General features: G+C 53.2%; 1 protein-coding gene across 1 annotated transcript; it reads right to left on the bottom strand.

Moving 5' to 3' along the window:
* Positions 1-1463: 1463 nt before the first annotated feature.
* On the bottom strand, positions 1464-15523 carry LOC134523909 (cholesterol 7-desaturase nvd-like). The gene is made up of 7 exons (XM_063353422.1): positions 15202-15523; positions 9817-10005; positions 7543-7721; positions 5378-5503; positions 4967-5086; positions 3326-3502; positions 1464-1917 (listed from the first exon to the last, which is right to left on the bottom strand). The coding sequence occupies exons 1-7, from the start codon at positions 15521-15523 to the stop codon at positions 1759-1761; spliced, it is 1272 nt and encodes a 423-aa protein (XP_063209492.1). The 3' UTR covers positions 1464-1758.
* Positions 15524-20933: the final 5410 nt, after the last annotated feature.

Here is a 20933-nt window from a genome sequence, read left to right as displayed (position 1 = left end):
GCAGGTCTGAGACCAAGCTGGGAAGTCAATTTGCATCTCGGGGTTGGGATCTGCTGAGGGTAGCCAGGGTCCGACACAGCCCAGCAATCGCTGGGCAGGTCCGTGGTGATGGGACAGGGTGGAGGTCAAGCTGGGATGTCGGTCTGTGGTGATTTCAGATCAGCCAGGCCTGGGCATGTCTGGGGCTGAGCTGGGGACTTCCCACAGTGTAGCTCAGGACAGGGGCTGAAGGTCCACAGCTGAGCTGAAATGGGGCTCCTGGGCCATGGGCAGGGGGTGGACGAAGACCCAGGTGAGGCTGCTCAGGGCCACTGAGACATGATAGTGCTCTCAGGCCCCTGGGAGGCTCAGGCTGTTGAGTTGGACAATGCTCCTTGTCCAAGCTCCTGCCACCTCCTTAAGTTCCTTGCTGGAGATCCCCTGCGGCTCCTGAAGCAGGGCAGCGTGGCCCAGCTGCAGAATCACTTCTCCCATGCAAGGACACCCCACAAAGCAGCAAAGAACAACAAACTGTGACCGTGACATCAGCTTTAAAAAAAATTTATTAGTGAAATATTGAGAGCGCGATAGCCAGGTGTGAAGGGTGAGGGCAGAGCTTGCACATGGTTATCTGGGATGCTGTCGGGGTGGGCGATGGTCCTGCTCCCGGTCCTGCTGTCAGGGTTAATGGTGAAGGAGGAACCAGAACCCTCAGGGAAGTGCAGAATTCACAAGGCACAGGCAAACGCCCAGCACGTGAGACCGGCAGCTACCGGCCCCCATGGAAAGCGGGATTTGAGCTTTTGCTCTCGCTGGCTCTTGGCACAGAGTAACTGCCAGAGTCCTGCTGCCTGTACAAGGCAGGCTCTGCCTGGGGAGATCTGGGGTTTCTCTAGGGTACGCAGCAAGGCAGAATTTAGCCCTTCGGTACAAAGCATGTAGGCACAAAGCACAGGAGAATTTGGGCCAGTTTTCATCAGATTTGCAGCCTAGTCTGCATGTGTTGGCTTCATTTCTGATCACGGTGACAGTGGGTGACACCCATGGTCTTGCCATGAGACAAATTTTTACAGCCGACCATGTACCCAAGGTATTGCTGGAACCCAGGGGTACCAAAGCAGGATCTTACTCAGATCCTTGACCTGCAGAGTTGTTGTCAGTCTGAGTGATCTGGTCACCAGGATACTCCCTCGTCTTCCCAACTAGGTGCATTAGCTCCGTAAGGAATTGACTCGTGCAAGAGCTCAGTAGGCTCGAGGGAGCCCACAGGTAAGGCAAGGACACGGTGGGCAGCTAAAACCCATGCTGGCCTGCCTGCTGCCACAGAGAAGGAAGACGGCACGCGTCTGCGGGCTTTGCAATCACACCCCGATGCCACGCAGACGTCGGCCAAGGCTCCCCTGGGGAGCTGAAGCTTGGCCCAGCCAAGGGGATGGCGCAGAAGCAACAGCGGCCTGGCTGGGAAAGGGCACTTCAGGCAATAAAAGGCCACATGTAAAGCTTTTCATCTAACGATGCAAAATGGTAGCAGCAGTGAGAGACAAGGGCACTTTAAAGGCAGTTCTGGCAATCTTAAATTCATGCTCAGCGCATACGTTGGAGCGCAGGTACAAGAGCGTGTGACACCCTTTGAGCTTTGATGCCCGACACGAAAGGTAGAAGAGGATTGCCAGGGCTCAGGCTCCGCTCGCTGGGCAGGGCCAATATTGGTGACACTGAAGATGCCCGCCCCACCCCGCCGACACCTGGGAGCCACTGGCCACTTCTGCAGCGAGGTCCTCACCAGTCCAGGCCCTGCTGCGCCGGGAGCCTCGTGCTCTTCGCGCTGTAGAACTGGGCGTACCAGCGCCGGTGCTTCTGGATGCCCGAGTCCTCCCTGACCAGCAGCGGCTTGGGCAGATACTGTTTGTTATTCCAGATGGTTATATCGCGCTCGAACTGGGGGGAGAGGGAGGGTGTCATTCAGGTGGGGAAGCTGAACCGGCAGTTTTGTGCGTGCTGCCTGACACTAGGTTTATTTTTTAGCCTTTCTCCCAAAAGGCCGGTTTGGGACCGCTCGTGCTATTTGTTGTAACTCTACAGCTGTGTCTGCAGTTAGCAGACCTTCAGCCCGTCGTAGCTCCCAAATGAGAAGCCACTTTCAGCTTAGACTCTCCCTGCCGTACGAGAGCCTGTAAAAGAAATGGGTGTTGTGTAGGTAGGAGCTGCTCCAGCTGAGATTTTTTTCTTTTGTTGGGTACCTCCAGCCAACCAGGGCGTTACAAATTCAGCATCTGCGTCTTAAACTGCGCTCAGACACAGGTGCAGTAAGATTTATTGAGTTTTCCCTTGGCAGTAAGTCTCTGCAGAAATGAGTGCTGCTCATTCACATTAATAAGATGCAAAATATTAAGCCAGCATTTATACAACACGAGGTAGCACAGCCAAGTTTGATTTGGGGTAGGTTTTTGGCATCTGAAAATCATCTCTTGGCAATTTTTACTCTAGTGCCAGTGAAACCCTCTCTGGTCAGACCAAACAGTTTCCAAGCTTGAACCCTGACAGAAGGGAAGGACATGAACTCTTCGGACTGCGTGAAAGGGGATGACTGCAGGGATGATTGTTCTTGGTAGTGCCAGCTGGTGTAACAAGGAGCAACAGCTGCAGGTTGCAGGTTGAAAAGTTCAAAATGGACATTAAAAATAAAAAACTAACAATAGGGGTAGAGCAATAATGGAATGGGTCACCCAAGGAGCTGGAGAGATGGGGGCATTCTCCAAAGGAGGAGGCCTTCAAGGCCATGCTTGGCCTGAACTTGGCAATAGTCTTCCCCCAACTGAGCTATTGAACCGGAGACCTCCAGAGGGACCTTTCACCACTTTCATGAATCCCTGAGGAAAGGACCTGGAAAACCTCCGTCAGGTGGGGTAAGAGTTGCCACATCTCAGGATAACAGGAGGATTTCTTGGCAGAGTGCTCACCAAAGGAGATAGGATGATCTTAGAGCACCAGCCTGGGATGCTGGAAGTCTGAATGCAGTTATTAGTTCCCTCAACGACTTCCTGCAGCTTGGGAGAGGCTGGCTAATTCATGTGCCCCAGTTCCACCTCCACAGGAGAGGAATAGCACCTCTCTGCCATCCTCCACAGGTGACCCACTGCAGGGACTCCCTTTACTAAACCTCCAGTTCAGTTCTTTGGGCTACTGAAAATGAAAGGTCATGCCAAGCGCGGAAAGACTCTTTCCCACGAGAGCTTTCCTCCCATGTATATCTGAGCCCATGTGGGACATTGCTTTTCCCTCCCACACCTCCTAGCCACGAAGCTCCAGGGGACCACCCTTGGCTGGTCTTCCTGGGAGGCGTTACCTGTATGCACTCTGCTCTCAGGATGAACTTGGGGATTATGGCCGGCACGTTCTTCTGGTAGTAGATGGTGTGGACGACATTCTGCAGGAGCGGCTCCAGGGGAGTCACCGTCTGCAGGATGATCCCACGGCCCAACAAAGCGTGTTCAAAGAGCAGGAAAACCAGGCCTGGCCCCACCTGCAGAGCAACAGAGCACCCTCAGGAACGGCCTCGGATGGTCCAGCCCTCTGGTAGAGCAGCTCCCACAGCCTGAGACCTGCCTGAAATGTCTCCTAGACTGTGCTCAAGTCCCCCTTTGCTCTATCTTTTCTTCAGATAATAACACAAATTGAAGCTACGCCTCAGGGCTGGGAGTCACAGGGTGCTCCCAACCGGGAATGCTCCGCAGCCCAGGGGAAACCCAGCAGAGCCGTGCAGCCCGCGCTGGCCTGGACATTCACAGATGTGTCCGGGCTGGATGGCTTTGCCGTGGGCCCACGGGAATTCATGAGTGTTTCCATAGCTCTACTGGTCCCAAAAAATTTAAAATCTAATCTTCTAGGAAATGCTTCCAAATTTTCGCTTGGTCTTGTTGTTCATCAATGAATGACCTTCAGGTTGTTGACACAACCTGGGCTCCGATCTCAGCAATACAATACGGAGGTAACACAACATCCCCGCTCCTGCTCTGCCTTTCTCCTTGGCACCTACAACACCTACAGCAGGTTTTAGCTGAAATCAGGATCAGCCTTTTGTCTTGCATGACACGAAGTACCAGGTCTGTGCTCTTTGACGTGCGCCCAGACACGCGGGTGCATCATCATACACTCGGTCCTTTGAAACACTGCAGATATTGCTGATTTTTCTCAGCTACTTTATGTACGATTCCTTTAATGTTTGGTTGGGTACAAACTCTTTGTAAGGTTATTTTAATGTCTTTTTTTTCTCCTGTTCATTGGTATCAGTGCTAAACAGCACAGATCTAAGAACTGAACAGAGATACAATCAACTTCCACTTTGTGATAATTCCCTCATGACACCAAAATCTACCCCTTATCAAAGTTTTGTGTCGTGACTTGCTATTGTTCTCAATTTGTAATATGGGAATAGGTCAAATGCCTTCAAAAATGTACTAGAACAAAGTTATTAGTTTTATCAGGCAAGCTTAGCATTTCAAAAAAAAAAAAAAACCAAAAAACACAGAAACGAAGTGAGAAGATCCAGTTCCCACTGATTCGTGTTTAGTGGCATTATTTCTGTTGTCCTTTCATTCCCCTCATCCAGGGCTGGTCTTGGGCTACAAGATAGGCTGTTCCTGGTTGTTTGCCTTTCCCGGGCATGTCCAGCACGGACTGAAATTGCCCACACGGCTGTGTTGTAAAGAGCCGTGACAAGGTGGTGTGAAGGTTCCTCCGGATTGTCCCCGCTGTCTGCTCAGGTACCAGCTTTTTATTTTCCCGGTTGTTTAGTGGGCAGAGCAGTCCTTACGAACCCTCCCTTCTCTCCGCGCTGCCCGGCCGCGGAGCAGCCCCAGTGCCAGGTTTTGGCCCGTGTTCCCGATGCGCTGGGTTGGAGAGGCCATGCTGGGCACGGAGTCAGCCTTTCGGGTGACAAAGCCCTTCAGCTCGGGGTGCTGGTGGTGGTCTCCCGCGTGGGACATACCTGCCTGGCTGAAACCGTCAAATCCATCAAGGAGACGTGCTTCCCAAAGATGGTTGCGGAGTGTTGAAGCAGCAGCCGGGAGCAATGCTCGTTGGGCTCCGGCTCCGGCCGCCACTCCGCCTGGAGAGGGGGAGACGGATCAGCTCAGTCCAAGAGATGGGGAGACGGGAGGACGGGCTGAGGGGAGGCAGCAGCCAGATGGTGACGAGAGCTGGGTGTGAAGAACATCTAGGGATGAGCACAGATGAGGGAGTGCAGCCAAAACCCTCAGAGACACAGAAAAAGGACTGGACCTGAAGAGTGGGGGATGCAGCAGAGGGGTGAGGCGGGACTGATGCCTTGAGACAGAAAGGGGACCTGGTTTGAAAGACTTCGAACTCCTCATGGCTAAGAGGGGAGCTAGGGTCTTACCTTCCAGATGTGCTTCATAAAATCCCACAGCTTGGACCTTGTGTATCTCAGGTCGGATCCACCCAGGATAGCTGGTCCATGGACGAAAGCCAGGTGAGCTGTGTCAGCCGCGTTTTCGGGGATTTCCTATCATTGGGCAACAATTTGCCATGGGTGAGAGCTGACTTGGGTGGGAGGTGCCTGTGTTTAAGAGCAGTATTGCAAGAACGCTGCCGTACAGCACAGGGCACATCATAGAGTCATAGAATCGTAGAATCATTCAGGTTGGAAAAGACCCTTGGGATCATCAAGTCCAACCATCAACCCCACTCTACAAAGTTCTCCCCTACACCATATCCCCCAACACCACATCTAAACGAGCCTTAAACACATCCAAGGATGGTGACTCCACCACCTCCCTGGGCAGCCTATTCCAGTGTCCGACCACTCTTTCTGGGAAGAATTTTTTCCTAATGTCCAGTTTAAACCTACCCTGCTGCAGCTTGAAGCCGTTCCCTCTTGTTCTATTGCTAATTACCTGTGAGAAGAGACCAGCACCAACCTCTCTACAATGGCCTTTCAAGCAGTTGTAGAGAGTGATGAGGTCTCCCCTCAGGCTCCTCTTCCTCAAACTAAACAGTCCCAGCTCCTTCCATCGCTCCTCATCAGATTTATTCTCCAGGCCCTTCACCAGCTTCGTTGCCGTCCTCTGCACTCGCTCCAGCACCTCGAGATCTCTCTCGTATTGGGGAGCCCAGAACTGGACACAATACTCAAGGTGTGGCCTCCCCAGTGCTGAGTACAGGGGGACAATCGCCTCCCTCCTTCTGCTGGTCACGGCGTGCTGTGCTCATCGCACCGAGCACAGCGGGATGCTCACAGGTACATCTCACTGCAAGAGGCAACCGAGCGAGCGGAGGAAGGGGCCTCATCACAGACCGACTGGGACTAGTCCTTCACTACTGTTCAGGAATAATTTAAGCATGAAGCTCAGAAAATTCAGAGTTCATTTTAAGTTCAAAGAAGTCTATGTGTGTCAACTTCTGCAGCTGCACAAGCTGGGACTCCAAACAAGTCCGTCCTTTGGCCCTGTAAGAGTTGCAAGGAATAAAGCATTTTTGTGTTTGCGCTCCTTGACTACTCTTCACATACTTCTGAACCTTTAAACCCCACCGGCCTGCGCGCGATATGTCACTTTTGAAAATGTTTTAACTGCTTATTACTCAAGGACAGCAGCTTTCCACCAGTTTCACAAGTAGCACAGCCTGGCCCCTGTGTGCGCTGTGTATAGACCTGTGTGCACTGAAAAGCAGAGATGAAATAAATATTACTACCCCATCAGTCTCCCAAATTCTCCCTGCTTGTCACAACTCCTCTGCCCACTCCCAGAGCTGCATCTCCTGTGTCTCGTGCATATTCTTCTAATAATTCTTCATTTCTTTCTAACCCACTCCCCTTTTAGCCGTGATTTAGTCCGCAGGCAGGCGCTGCCTTTGGAGAGAAGCGCGTTTTACATTGTCATTTTTGTCACTGATTTTTACAAATAGAGCTGTTCTGCTCAGTGGCAAGTAGCTGAAAATCTCCCCAGGTCCAAAGTCCTAAGGGACTGCCCATTTTCAAACCTGCCTCTCCCGGAGGAGCCCGCCCTGGCTCCCTGCGAGGAGCGCGGCCACGGTGGCTCCTGTTTGGTGCCGCAGAACCCTGACCCTTCTCCAGCCCCGTTTCCACGGAGAGGCGATGGAGGCGACAGCCAGTTTGTTCTCCCCGGCACATCTGTCAGCCTGTGACGGTGATTATGAAGATTAACAGCAAAATAACCCTGCGCTTCCATTGCGGTGATCGATGAGTTGAAAAGGCTCCTGACGCCAAGTGCCGCAATTCTTCGAGAAGCTTTATTTCAATTACATCAGTTATAAGTCAAAGCAAATTATCACATTCCCTTTAAGCACCCGGAACATCTGCTCTCTGCTCAAGAAGCCCACGATCCGTGTTTGGGGAACATATGCTGTATGCTGGATATACGGGGCATATTTCTAGGTCTGAGCTCTGCTGGCAGAGGTGGCACTGGGCGCAGGTGGAGCCCGGTTAATTGGGAGGGAGATGTCCCTGAAGGGGTTAACTGGGAGGAGAAGTCCCTGAACTGGACTGTAGGTGAGGACAGGCCTGGAGGGGTGCGGGCTCCCTACCTGGATGTGCGCGTCCACCCAGTGCTCTGTCTGTCCGCGGAACACCCACTCCTTGGTGGCCACCTCCCGCTGCTCCGGCACGGCCCAGGTGGGACCGACCCCTTCGCAGTGGTACCACACCAGCAGCATCCCGTTCACCTCGCAGGACGGCCAGGTCCGGACCCTGGCAAAATCCGGCACTGCGAAGGAGAGAAAGGAATGGGTTACAAGCGGCGTCTCCCAGGCTGACACTGGGGCTGAGGGTCACCTCGTCCTGAACCACGGCCCAGAGCTCATCGTTGTGGGCGGCACTCACGTGGCACGGACTCTCTGGTGACACCTGCCACCTTTCAGGCTGCTGAAGAAGGACAACAGCTTCTGAAGTTCACAGAACAGTGTTTGCTTAAATCAGTTTTATTTCAATTGGGTGTTTTGCGTAAGTTTTTTTTAAGGCAGGAGCATGACTGGCGGCTCTGCAGCCGCTGTCGCTACTCAAAATGGTTCAAATAACGAAGCATCAACGGACCCTCCTCAAGTTTCAGTGACCCAAAAGAAGACGGTTTTAGTCATAGAAGTGCAGAGAGTAAAAGCCACCTCTGCCTCTTGAGTTCCAGGCATTCTCTGTTACAGTACTGCAGTACCAATGGTTGCCTTAAGAATGTATCTGCAGCCTTTCCAGTGAAATGAATTTTGGCATTTATATTTACCCAATTGTCAGAAAATGTATCTTCTACTGGACCGGAAGGTTTCTGCCTTCATTACTTTTTTTTTCTAATTTGCAAACAAGCATGGAGCACAGCGCTTCCTTGTTATTCAGCCTTGGACAGTCACGTGGGAGTTGAAATAACAGGAGAAATTATGTTCCTCCTTCAGTCAGTGAGTATCAGAGGTGGCAGGAGGAGACCCCCGCTGTGATTTCTGATTGGAAAAATCGTGTGCTTTGGGTGGGATGCATCTCATGAAATTTGAAAAGGGGCCTCACGCGCCCCCACGCAGCCCCAGGCTGGGCTGTGGCTGGTGTCCCCTGCCAGCCCCGTGCCGGAGGAGCTGCCCTTCCCAGCTCTCCAAAACCCCCTCCGTCAACGTGACCTGCATGAGCACAGATGGCTTTTAAATCTGTCAGAATCACCCTGACCCGTTTGGGCTGTACCGGGAGCAGGGCGGCTCTCTGCAGTTACCCTCTCTTTGTATCAGGTAGCCACGACTCTGAATGCAGCAGTTTCAGATGAAACAACACATTTTGGCAAGCGTTTCAGTATATCCAGAGTATCCATTCTCATTTTGTGATAAAACACATCTTTGCTTGTTATTTGGAAACAAATTTTCAATCAAAGGCAGCTCCTGAGTGAGTATGTACGGGGAAAAAAATACAGCATTGATCTTTTTTTTTTCCTGAAAATATCACACACAAAACAAAGGAATTGCTGTTTAGTGAGATCTAGAAATTGTTCACCTTGTCTCGTGTAGACGGCGTGTTTCTTTCACTTTGGGGAAAAATTGTCTGTTCAGTAGAAAGACTAACTTTTGCTGCTAATCAGTGTTTTCATTGCTACCCCAATCAACCCCAACCAGAGGAAGCTGAACTTCTCAGGAAAATGACTAAGCGCAAGCCCAAGCAAAACTCAAGGTCAGTCTGTTTGCTGGTTTCAGCCGCATCGAGACCCGGCGATTTAAACCAATGAGTGCAGCCAGATCGAGTAACTGTTAATGTGAACTTTAAGTAAGATATTCTTCCTACACAGTCACTGCAAACCATAGCTAAGAGGTAGGTGTATGCGAAGAGCTTTCCTGGATTCCAACCAAAAATTCCCTTCACGCCTTAAAAGGAGAAAATATTGCCATAGAGAGACCATTCTGTCATGCTAATGCGACAGATTTAAGCACTGACGTGGTATAAGCTCTCACTATAGAGTACAGAATCATTTCTGAAACCCAACAGCTCCTCAGGATCCATCCCTGCTGGTGCCATGCATGACTCAGAGTTAAAAATCTTCTTTTATACCCTGCTTGCTGAATGCAGGAGTTGTAGGATTATCGAAATCAAGAAGGGTGGTTATTTAACTATACCAAAGTTCCAGTTACCATCTAACATAGGAAAGGGCACTGGAAAGTTATGCCCTGACACGGACAACCCAGGAGGAGAAGCAGGGCATTGCGTGACGCAGGGGAGCGGGATGGAGGGTTGGTTATTTTTCCTTAATGGACCATTTTTCCTTAATGAAATAGCTTTTAATGAGGACACACGGGGCACTGCCAGTGCCACAGATGCTTTCTGTGGATCTGGGAGAACTTCACCTTTTTCAGCATAGGGGATGCGGGTGCATTTTCCGTCTTCTCCTCGAAACTGCCAGCCGTGAAACGGGCACTCGATGCAATTGCCCACGACGCGCCCGCCAGCGGCAAGGTTGGCCCCGAGGTGCGGGCAGTAAGCATCCACCACGTAGACTTGGCCATCCTGGGTGCGAAACACAGCGAGCTGTTCTCCTGCAGAAATACGAGGTTATGAGGTTGTAGAAACAACATTCCCACATTGAGGTGCTGGAGCGTGTCCGGAGAAGGGCAACGGAGCTGGTGAGGGGTCTGGAGCACAAGCCTGGTGAGGAGCAGCTGAGGGAGCTGGGGGTGTTCAGCCTGGAGAAGAGGAGGCTGAGGGGAGACCTTCTCGCTCTCCACAGCTCCCTGAAAGGAGGGGGTAGCCGGGGGGGTCGGGCTCTTCTCCCAAGGAACAAGCAATGGGACAAGAGGAGATGGCCTCAAGTTGGTCCAGGGAAGGTTAAGACTGGATATTAGAAAAAAATTTCTTCACCTAAATGGTTGTCAAGCATTGGAACAGGCTGCCCAGGGCAGTGGTGGAGTCGCCATCCCTGGAGGTATTTAAAAGCTGGGCAGACGTGGTGCTGAGGGACATGGGTTAGTGGTGGGTTTGGCGGTGTTGGGTTAATGGTTGGACTTGGTGGTCTTAAAGGTCCCTTCAACATAAATGATTCTATGATTCTATGAGGGGGATGTCAGCAAGACACATACTGCTTGGCCCCTCATAAAATCACAGTTTGGGTTGAAATGGACCTCTAAAGGCCGTCTAGTCCAACCCCCCTGCCATGGGCAGGGACATCTTCAACTAGATCACGTTGTTCAGAGCCCACTCCAACCTGACCTGGAATGTCCCCAGGGATGGGGCATCCACCACCTCTGAACTTTCTGAACGGGCTTTTACCCAACGTTGCAGGCACCTGCCTGTGCAGAGACATGCAGAAATATCCTGCTGAAAATTAATACTGAAGGTTTTCTTTCCTTTCTAGTGGAGGAGCAGTGGCAGGACAAGGAATAGGCTTGCTCCGGAGAAGTTATTTAACCACGAGATGGCACCAGGCAGCTGCCAGAGCTGAAGCGGGCAGGGGAGACCCGCGGGCAGGAGCATCTGCTGACAGCAAAAAAAGGGCCATGCAAAATTGGGCTGGAGCTGCTGCAGCAAATGCCCAGGCCGTGGTGGCCGTCGGCTCGCTGCCGGGGCGTAATAGACAACCCAGAGCGGGGAACGGTTGTGCCACGGCCCTTCGCGGCCCGTTGTTTCACGTTGGCACCCTGCAGAGCTGGGCAGCTGCCCGGTGTCCCAAGGTGCCCGGTGTCCCAGGGTGCCCCGTGTCCCAAGGGGCTGCTGGAGCACAGACACCAGCGTGTTGAAGGCTCCAGGCAGGGGCAGCATAACTTCTCCTGGTCGTCTCTAAACCCTCGTGGCTTTGACCCTCAGCCCTGATTTTTGAGCTCTGGGAGCCTGTTTCAGCTGCAGGATAAAAGTTGCCTTCAGAGAAGTATTTAAAGATCTAGGGTGCTTCCCCTGCTAAGGGAGGGATCCACCCAGAGCAGAGCAAGAGCTGCAGGTAAAGATAACGCCGTTCCTGCCCCTTTGCCTGAGAGGTTTAGAGCAAAGAGCACAGGCTCATACATTTCGGGCATCTCTGGTAATGGTCGCTGGAAGGAGAAGCCCTTCATCCCTTTGCTCATGAGCTCCCAGAGCTACAGCTCGGCAGCGGAGGCCTTCCTTGGGCACGGGTGCTGTGAGCCAGGGAAGGGAAGGGAAGGGAAGGGAAGAGGGAAGGGAAGGGAAGAGGGAAGGGAAGGGAAGGGAAGGGAAGGGAAGGGAAGGGAAGGGAAGGGAAGGGAAGGGAAGGGAAGGGAAGGGAAGGGAAGGGAAGGGAAGGGAAGGGAAGGGAAGGGAAGGGAAGGGAAGGGAAGGGAAGGGAAGGGAAGGGAAGGGAAGGGAAGGGAAGGGAAGGGAAGGGAAGGGAAGGGAAGGGAAGGGAAGGGAAGGGAAGGGAAGGGAAGGGAAGGGAAGGGAAGGGAAGGGAAGGGAAGGGCCTGACTCTGCTCCAGGCAAAGAGTAGAGGGCCGGTGCTGGTGTTGCCACATTGCCCCAGCACTCAGACTTGCTTTTCTCCATCACTGGGCCCAATTCCCTCTGCTCCCTGAAGCGAGGTGAGGTTTGCCCTGCTGGGGTCTGTCCCTGCTCAGCCCTGGGATCCTCCTCTTCCTCCCCACCCCCAGGGCAGCACTGCTCAGCCGAGCAAGGAATTATTAAACTGGAGAGACAGACATTTCCTGGGCTGTAGCCGAAGATCTGCTCATGGCATGGCTCCACCCAGCAGCGCAAAGCAACCACGGCTGAATGGCGTGTCAGTATTATCTAAATAAATGCTCTTCCTGAAGGGATGGAATCGGTGCCAGATGCTTGCCCGGCCTGGCACAGAACTGCTCCGAGGGTGCTGTGGCACCACATCCCTGCCAGCACCGACATCCCTGCCAGCAGCTCAGAGGAGAGGGGCTGCTCCTCTGGGACCTGGCTTGAAAGCAAAGTTAGACCTGCTCCAGTGTCCCCTCAAGTCACGTCCTGGTTGGAAGGGGATGCAGCTGGTCTGGGAGCTCAGAAGCACTTGGGGGCTGTTCATACAGATGTGGCCACCGAGTTAAAGGCCAGGGTGCTCCAAGATCCTCTCTTCCATACTGTGCTTCAGGTTATGCACATACGTATTCCGATATCATCAACTTGTGTAATCTGATGGTTACAGCAACTGCTGTAACCTAAAGCTCAACAAGTGAGATAAGACCAAACTAAACTTTGGGAGCCAGGTCCTGTACGTGTTTTCCCAGACAGCCACGCTGATGCCAAGTGACACAGTGTGAGCTATCCCACCCAAACCCACTTTCCTTGATTGAAGTTTTGTGGCCCGGGCAAAGAAAAGGAAACCCTGCAAGCTTTCCCAGCCTTCGAGCCTAGGAAGGATTATTTCCAATATCTGGTTGTACTCCAGTGCCTGGAGATCCCTCCTTACCCAGGACACCTGGCTCTGTTGTCCCTCCAGTCTTTCTGGAAGGCTCTCACACACCTGCTGGCAGCAGGCACAGGGGAGTGGAGGCACTTGAGGTGCAGGTCCTTCTCGCTGCCCCGGGTAACAGGGATTTATTCTAAAACATCAGCATTTTCCTCTCTCTCTAACCTGCCTCTCTACCTGACCTGAGGTTGAGGGCAAAGCAGGGAAAGGGTTCCTGCTTGTTGTTGGAGGTGTTGCAGGTTCACCAGGAGCAGCGGCAGTGTGAAAACGCAGAGGAGCAGCGTTGGATGGGTCAGACCAGAGCACTTGGAGCCCGGAGGGTCCCAGCCACCTGCCCCAAGGAGCAGCCCTGCAGCCTGGTGCTTTGCCCACCCGAGTTTTAGGATGGTTTTACTCCAAGAAGGTCCCACCTCTAGAGCTCTCCTTCATACAAGCAGCCTGGAGCCTTGAAGATCTGACCAAAAACCGTGCCCAGGACTCCTGGCCAAGCGCTGCTTTTGCCTCCAGGCTTTGCCCTCTGGAGCCAGCAGAGCCAGGGGAGAAGCTGATCTCTGCTCTGGCTCACGCATCAAATCTGATGTCTCCCCACTTGGGACAACAGTATCCTGGCCTAAGGTGTACTGAGAAGCTCTGCTACAGGTGAATATTAGAATATTAACAGCCACATACTGATGTTTTCCTACTAAATTAGCCTATTTCTTTTATGGAAATCAAAGCGCAATTGTAGCAAGAATAGCACACGGGATGCAAAGAGCTACAGGCCACCGTGCAGTTCTGGGCCCTTGGCTCAGAGGGTGCGCTCTGGGCTTGTCCTGCACAGGAGCCTCACGGGGTCTGAGACGCTTCCCTGCAGCAGGCGCCCGGGCAGTGGCACTGACAGCGCCCCGCAGAGCAGAGCCACTCTCACCCCACTCCACAGTCTCAGGAGAGAATGAGGCTTTCCTGCGTGCTCAGTGCCATGTTCTGGAAGGTGTCCCATCCCAAAAGATGAGTCTTGCAGGGGCTGAGTCAAATGATTTTTGTGCTTTCATCTCCGCTGGCTCGCTGCCTCTGGAGCAGGGCTACATTTCCAGGCTGGGCTCGGAGGCTCCAAAATAAATTAGACGCCCACAAACCTGGAGGCTACAGGTTGTTTAACTGTCTTATTTACTGATAATCTTCCTGGCACCAGTATGCCACTGTCACTCTGCCACTAAAAATGATTTTACAAGCACATTTCAGCCAGACCCAGAAGCCTGGGTGCCAGGAATCAAGCTTCAGGCAGACAACCAAGGGAGGCATAACACATATAGGGCTCTCTAGGCCATGCGTATTGGATTGTATAAGTCCCAATATACAAAAATAACCAAACCCAAACAACTTCACAGGACAGGATGGCTCTTGAAAATAGAAAAACTCCCACAGTTTCACCACTGAATATGAGGGATATCACTGAAGAAACAGCCCTCCTGATGAGGAAGGCACCAGCACAAGTCCAAAACCACCTTCAAGGCAAAAGGACCCTGGAAAAGCACAGCACCCCTCTGCATGTGGCTGTGAGGCCCCATCCTGATCTCCCCAGGAGACGGGGAGCTGCAGGCAGCGATGCCTGGGAGGAGAGCCCAGGCAGTGAGATGCTCTGGTGTCCCAGCAAGGAGCTCAGACAGGGGTGCCCTGCACGCCCTCCAGGAGCCTGTGCCATGATGTCCCCAGTGACCCAGCAGGGATACCCAGTGCCTATTGTAAAAGCCCAGGCTGTGACATCCTTGGTGCCCCACGCAGGTGCCCTGAAAGGAATACCTGGGCAGAGCTGGTGTGGATACCCCAGTGCCTCAGCAGGACACCCAGGATGGGGCGCTCCAATGCCCTGGTGAGTATGTCTGCTTGAGGATGTCCCAGCACCTCAGTGGAGGTGTCCGGTCAGGGATCTCCCTGTTTCCCTGGCAGAGATGCCGCCCAGGTTTCCCTGGTGCCCTGGTGGGGATGTCCAGGCAGGGATGTCCTGATGACCCGGCAGGGATTCTGGCTGGGATGTGCCAGTACCCCAGCATGGGACTGGCCTGGATGCTGCACTGCCCTGGCAGAGGTACCCAGGCAGGGATGTCCTGGTGCTTGGTGGTGTGCCCGGGCAGGGATGTGTCATTCTCCAGTGGAGATGCCTGGGCAGGGATGCCCTGGTAGGCATACCCCAGTGTCCCTGCAGGGATACCAGGCAGGGATGCCCTGGTAGGGATGCCCTGGTAGGGATGCCCCGGTAGGGATGCCCCGGTATCCCGGCGGTGATGCCCGGGCAGGGATGCCCTGCACACTGGCCAGGATCCCGAGCCTCATCGCCCCCGTTGCCCGGGCGGGGGTCGGGGCGGCCGGCACTCACCGAGCAGTGCGATGCTGCGGGCGGCGCCGCGGGGCAGCTGCGCGGAGTCGAGCAGGCGGTACCAGCCGTTGGGGAAGGGCGGCGGGAGGACGCCGGGCCGGCGGGAGCGGCGGGCGCGGCGAGCAGCCTCCCCGCGGTTCAGCCCGGGGGCCGGCAGGTAGCCCACCTGCCCGGGGCCGCGCCGCAGCACCAGCGGCCGGGAGCAGCCCAGCAGCAGCAGGACGAGGAGGAAGAGGAGGAGGAGGAGGAGGGGAGGGAAGAGCAGCGCCCCGCGCCCCGGCTCCCCGGCCAGCTGCGCCGCTCCGCACCACCCGCTCCCCATAGCGCGGCCCGTCCCGCCGCCGCCGCCGCCCCTTATAGCGCGGCCGGCCCCGCCCGGGGAGGCGCTCCGTGGGCGTTGTGGGGGCGGGGGGGGAAGGGACTCCCCACCCCGGGGACCCCCCGGGCATCCCCGGCTGCATCCCGGGCTGCGGCGGCGGCGGCGGCAGCGCGGCGTCTGCTCCGCCCCGGGGGGGGGCTGCGACCCCTGAGCTCTGGGGTGGGGGTGGGGGGGCATGTCGGGGGGCGAGGAGAGATTCTGCCTGGGGAATGGGGGGCAAATTTGGGGGGTACAAGTAGAGCCTGCTGCCAGCTCGGGGGTTACGGAGCAGAGGGAGCCGGGATCTTGTCCGAGACGCAATGAGCACAAGGTGCAGCAAAGGGAACTCCACTTGCACATAAGGAAAAAATACTTCCTTTAAAGAGTGGTCTTAAATCCAGTAGATAGATACATTAATTAGATCAGTAAATAACCTCCTGAGCTGCTCTCCTGGGCTTAGAAAGGAGCAAGCTGATGTTGGAGCTGGCTTTGACATTGGGCACCTGACAGGAGGGTGACGGATCCCTCGGAGTTCAAGAGCAGCTCAGAGAGGTGCCAGCACAGAAAACGGGTAACAGGGGACGTTGATCCCCTCCGTGCAGAGAGGATAAATCAGGGCAAAGCCAAGGCTGAGCTATTTGAGCGTGCCAGCTGGCCGGAAAAGTGAGGCAGAGAAGTAACGCTTGATTTAGTCTGAAGAATTGCTCAGGTTTGAGAGGTAACTGTAGAAAAACCACCTGTCATGTAGATCTAGTGAGAGATTTCCAGGAGAAGCAGCAACCCAAAATATCCACCACAGTACTGAGTAATTGAAAAGGGAATAGAGCACCTGGGTGAAGCAAAAGGAGCAACTAAAAGGGTGAATTCAGGCAGGGTGAATTGCCTGAAGACCTCACACGAAGGGCTCAGGTAAATATATTTATGACCTATTGGAAACTTGTTCTAGGAGAAGAATGCCGGTGTGGTTATGCAGGAGACTGAACACAACAGTTGGAAGTAAACAGACATCCCTGCCCATGGCAGGGGGGTTGGAACTAGGTGATCTTTAAGGTCCCTTCCAACCCGAACCATTCTGTGATTCTGTGATCCCTCAGAGAGGGCCAGGCGGGTCCTGTCTGAATGGGGAAAAGGAAGGAAGCAGCAGCTCTGGCAAGTGAAGGGTCAAGTCAAACCAAGGCAGGTCAAAGAGGGATTTTCAAGAGTGACTTACTAACGGCATAAAAGGACATAATAAATACATCCGCTGCACAAAACCAGAGACCTGATGGGTGGTTTGGGGACCACGAGCCTCAGTGCTGTGCTGGGCAAACCCATGAGACAGCGCAGCGAAGGGGCTGAGAGACACAGGGGCAAACGTGCTCCGCTGGGGAAGACTCAGCTGCCCGCTTGCACAGAGAAGTCACTTCTCACAAACAGACCCGAGGCGTCACCAAACAGGCGAGCAAGTTCATGCTTCATTCACTTGGCTTTTCAAGACACTTCCTCGAAGGGGTGTTGGTCCTTAAACAATCCTGAAACAGCAGGGGGGACCCACTCTGCCTTTGTGACTGGAGACAAGGTAGGAACCAAGGAAAAGGAGTAGACGCTCAGCTGGTACAACAGAGAGCAGTGTGCATTTTTTTTTTTCCACAGAACTTGGGAAATGGGATAAACAGATGTCTAACTCATCTGATTAAGACGATTCTAAATTATTCAGGATGGTACAACGTAAAGCTGACTGTGAGCTACTGCAAAAGAAGCCCTTACAAATCTCTCGGTGACTGGCAGGCGAACAGTGGTGTCTGCCAGTGAAAGGCAATGCACGCGGCGAGACCCACCGGAGAGGGGCTGTTAATTGGCACTCAGAGAGAGATCCGAGCGTTACTTGACTTGGTCCGTGGATCCATCTGCTCCCTGGTCCACAGTGCTCAAAAAGACAAATGCAATGTTAGGAATAATTAGCATTAATGCTTTTGTAGGCATGATGATCTAAGCGTATAAAAGAAGCAAGGTCCACAGAGGACAATAATATTTTCTATTAGATGAGCTGATACAGCTGGAAAAAAGTTGACAAGCTTTCAGGCATAATAGCCCTCCTTCAAGAATAATTAGGAATGTAGTTGGGAACAGCAAAAAAACAACTACACATATTTGGTCTACTGCAAGGTGTGTGTAATGGTGGCCACCTCACCTTGCATGGAGTAAACCCAGGGGAGATCCAGAGGAAGGAGGAGAGTGATGAGAAGCAGGGAGCAGCATGAATAGAGTAGACTTGAAGTCTTGAAAACCTGAGGTGACTTTACCCATCCATCACCGGTCCCTGAACTAGATGGGGCTTCGTCTCAATCCACCACTTCCCTTTTAAGGTCACACTTGACCCCTTTTCTAAGTTTGAAGAAATTTATGAGTGGGCAGAACTGGGTCAAGGGAGAGGAAAATCAGAAAATGAAAGGACAATGGGAGACAAGGGGATTTCCAGCAGCAATAGATACCTCCATGGTGAGTGAGGGCTCAGTGTAAGAACTGGATGGCCAAAGCCTTTCTGAACATTTACCCCTCCCTTTGTTTTGCTCTATTCCCACAGATATTTTAAGTATCTTTCTTCCAAGACATTTTACGGGTGCAAACAGGAGGGCCAGAGCACCCACAGCATCCCCGGTGGGACACAAGGGGTGTGTCCACTGACGAAGCATCAAGAGTTACTCAGGGCACGTCTGGTGTGGCATTGTGGGGACCTCTGCTTCCCTGGGCATGGGTTGGGGCAGGGGACAGAAAGGAAACAGCCCTTGATGTATGAAGGCTGCCCAGAAGCCCTGATGACACCAAGCTGTGTGGCACAGTTGACACCATGGAGGGAAGGGATGTCATCCAGGGGGACCTGGACAGGCTGAAGAGGTGGCCCTGTGCAAACCTCATGAAGTTCAACCAGGCCAAGTACAAGGTCCTGCACCCGGGTCAGGGAAATCCCAGGCACAAATACAGGCTGGGCAGAGAATGGCTTGAGAGCAGCCCTGAGGAGAAGGACTTGGGGGTGCTGGTGGACAAGAAGCTCAACACAAGCAGGCAATGCATGCTTGCAGCCCAGCAAGCCAACCACATCCTGGACTGCATCAAAAGAAGCTTGGCCAGCAGGGCGAGGGAGGTGATTCTGCCCCTCTGCTCCACTCAGGGGAGACCCCACCTGGAGTGCTGTGTCCAGCTCTGGAGCCCTCAGCACAAGAAGGACATGGACCTGTTGGAGCGGGGCCAGAGGAGGCCCCGGAGATGCTCAGAGGGCTGGAGCCCCTCTGCTGTGGGGACAGGCTGAGAGAGCTGGGGGGGTTCAGCCTGGAGAAGAGAAGGCTCCGGGGAGACCTTAGAGCCCCTTCCAGTCCCTAAAGGGGGCCTACAGGAAGGATGGGGAGGGACTCTGGATCAGGCATTGTAATGATAGGACATGGGGTAATGGTTTCAAACTGAAGGAGGGGAGATTTAGATTGGATATGAGGAAGAAATTCTTTACTGTGGGGGTGGTGAGCCCCTGGCCCAGGTTGCCCAGAGAAGCTGTGGCTGCCCCATCCCTGGAGGGGTTCAAGGCCGGGTTGGACGGGGCTTGGAGCAGCCTGGGCTGGTGGGAGGTGTCCCTGCCCAGAACAGGGGGTTGGAACTCGGTGATTTTTAAGGTCCCTTCCAAGCTGAACCATTCTGTGATTCTGTGAGTCTATGTTAGAAACTGAGTGCAAGAGGCATTTACGGAGGGGTGTAATGGGCCCAGGACAGGGCACTGGGAGCTCCCGAGTGTGGTGGTGACAGGAGCACCCGGGAGCTTGTTGAGTAACGCAGAACCTCCACAAACACACAGGGCGGGTGGCTCTGCCTTGTGTCCTGCTTTCTGGGGGGCCTGGCTCAAGGGTGCGGTGGGTGGGCAGTGCTGGGATGAAGCACACCCCCTGCTAGAAGGGAAAACCAAGTGCAATGCAGAGATTTCCTTCTCATTAACTTCTCAGGCAAAGCTGGGCAATGACCTGCAGGGGACTGTCCCAAGGCTGCTGGGAAAGAGAAGAGGAGGAAGCTAGGACATTTGAGTCCAAGACGCAGTAAATGTTTCTGTAAATTATGTAAACTGAGTATAATTGAGCACTGGTGAGGTAACTGTGGCTTCTGCAGGCTATTATCTCTGTATTTGTTTTTAGGATATACTGAGAGTCTTTTGACTGGTACATAGCAACCTTAGCTATACTGAAGCATTTGTTTGGGGACTGAAGTAGTGCCTATGGTTACAGATGCTGAACACCCTTCACCATGTACAAAACCCCAATTTCAAACGCTTCTGAGTTTGCTGAACTAACCACCTAAGGCTGGGACGCTTCACTCCCCAGGTTTGAGACACACAGGAGCAGTGGTCATGGTAGGGAGGATTCCTCTGCTTGAAGAGGTTGACCACATGAAGCTTAACTCTATAGAAAAACAAGTAAAGGAGAAACATGGTGTTTAGCTAGCACTGGAAATCTTTAGACTTGGCTGGAGCTCTCTAGCGCATCTCTGCACTAGATCAGGGCTGGGGCTTGAAGCACAGGCTGCAATAGGAAGGAAAGGGCAATTCACAGGATTGCAGGAGGAGGATGAAGCCTTGGGGAATGGGGTTGTTGGCCACAAAGACTCTCAGTGACGTTTTTCAGCAGATAGATAACCCTACCTGTGTGCTCGGCTTTCCAGGAAGCCCACCTTGAGACTGTGTGTCTTGCTTTACAGATGTGCTGGCTTGTAAGTGCATTATAGATACCTTCAGGGAAGGTGATGAGATAAAAACAGTGTTTTCTTCAAAATGAGTCCTGTTTAGCCTTGTCTCATTGTGGTTTTATTTATTTTTATGCTGGTTGCATAACAGAACTTGTGCAATCAATCTTCCTATCTGTCCTTGGCAACAAGGTTTTGATCTTCTAGCAAATATCAATCACACATGACAGGAGGGCACAGCTCTCGAGGAGGCGTGTTTGCCGTCACATTCCTGTGCTTTGGATGTTGCGTTTGAGCCCTAATCCACCAATTATCTGTTCTGGTGAGCGTTGGAGCACACCCTGGCTCCACGCTAGGCTGCCAGCTGGCTCCTGGGGCGAGGTACGTCAAGGGCAGCAGAAAGTCTGGTGCCCCTCAGCTCCTGCCCCTACATGCCATACTGACACAACTGGGCCAGCTCTGGCTTTGTCTAGTTTACCCAGCATCCTCCAAAGCTGTTCCCGAGGCCGTACAACTCTCATTTATCACATTCGGTGTCTTTAAAAGCCACATCTGGCAGGTTGGAAATCAGCCCTCTAATTTTTCTGTTCTCCCAAAGTTGGGAGCATTCACATGGGAGCTGCACAGGCTGGGGAGCCCCTGGAGCGAGATAAACATTTGCAAAGACATGAAAATTTCC

This window comes from Chroicocephalus ridibundus, chromosome 15 (assembly GCF_963924245.1).
Source record: "Chroicocephalus ridibundus chromosome 15, bChrRid1.1, whole genome shotgun sequence".
Lineage (NCBI taxonomy): Eukaryota > Metazoa > Chordata > Aves > Charadriiformes > Laridae > Chroicocephalus > Chroicocephalus ridibundus.
The sequence above is the reverse complement of the archived record's forward strand: the minus strand, read 5'-3'. Positions and strand labels throughout refer to the sequence as shown.

What these genes read in the sequence shown, in the direction of transcription:
- LOC134523909 (XM_063353422.1), bottom strand. Translation starts at nt 15,523, where the DNA reads ATGGGGAGCGGGTGGTGCGGAGCGGCGCAGCTGGCCGGGGAGCCGGGG. An exon ending in CATCCCCTATGCTGAAAAAG is followed by an intron (nt 7,722 to 9,816) that starts GTGAAGTTCTCC and finishes TCTCCTTCGCAG; the next exon opens with TGCCGGATTTTGCCAGGGTC. An exon ending in TGAGAGCAGAGTGCATACAG is followed by an intron (nt 1,918 to 3,325) that starts GTAACGCCTCCC and finishes CTCTCCCCCCAG; the next exon opens with TTCGAGCGCGATATAACCAT.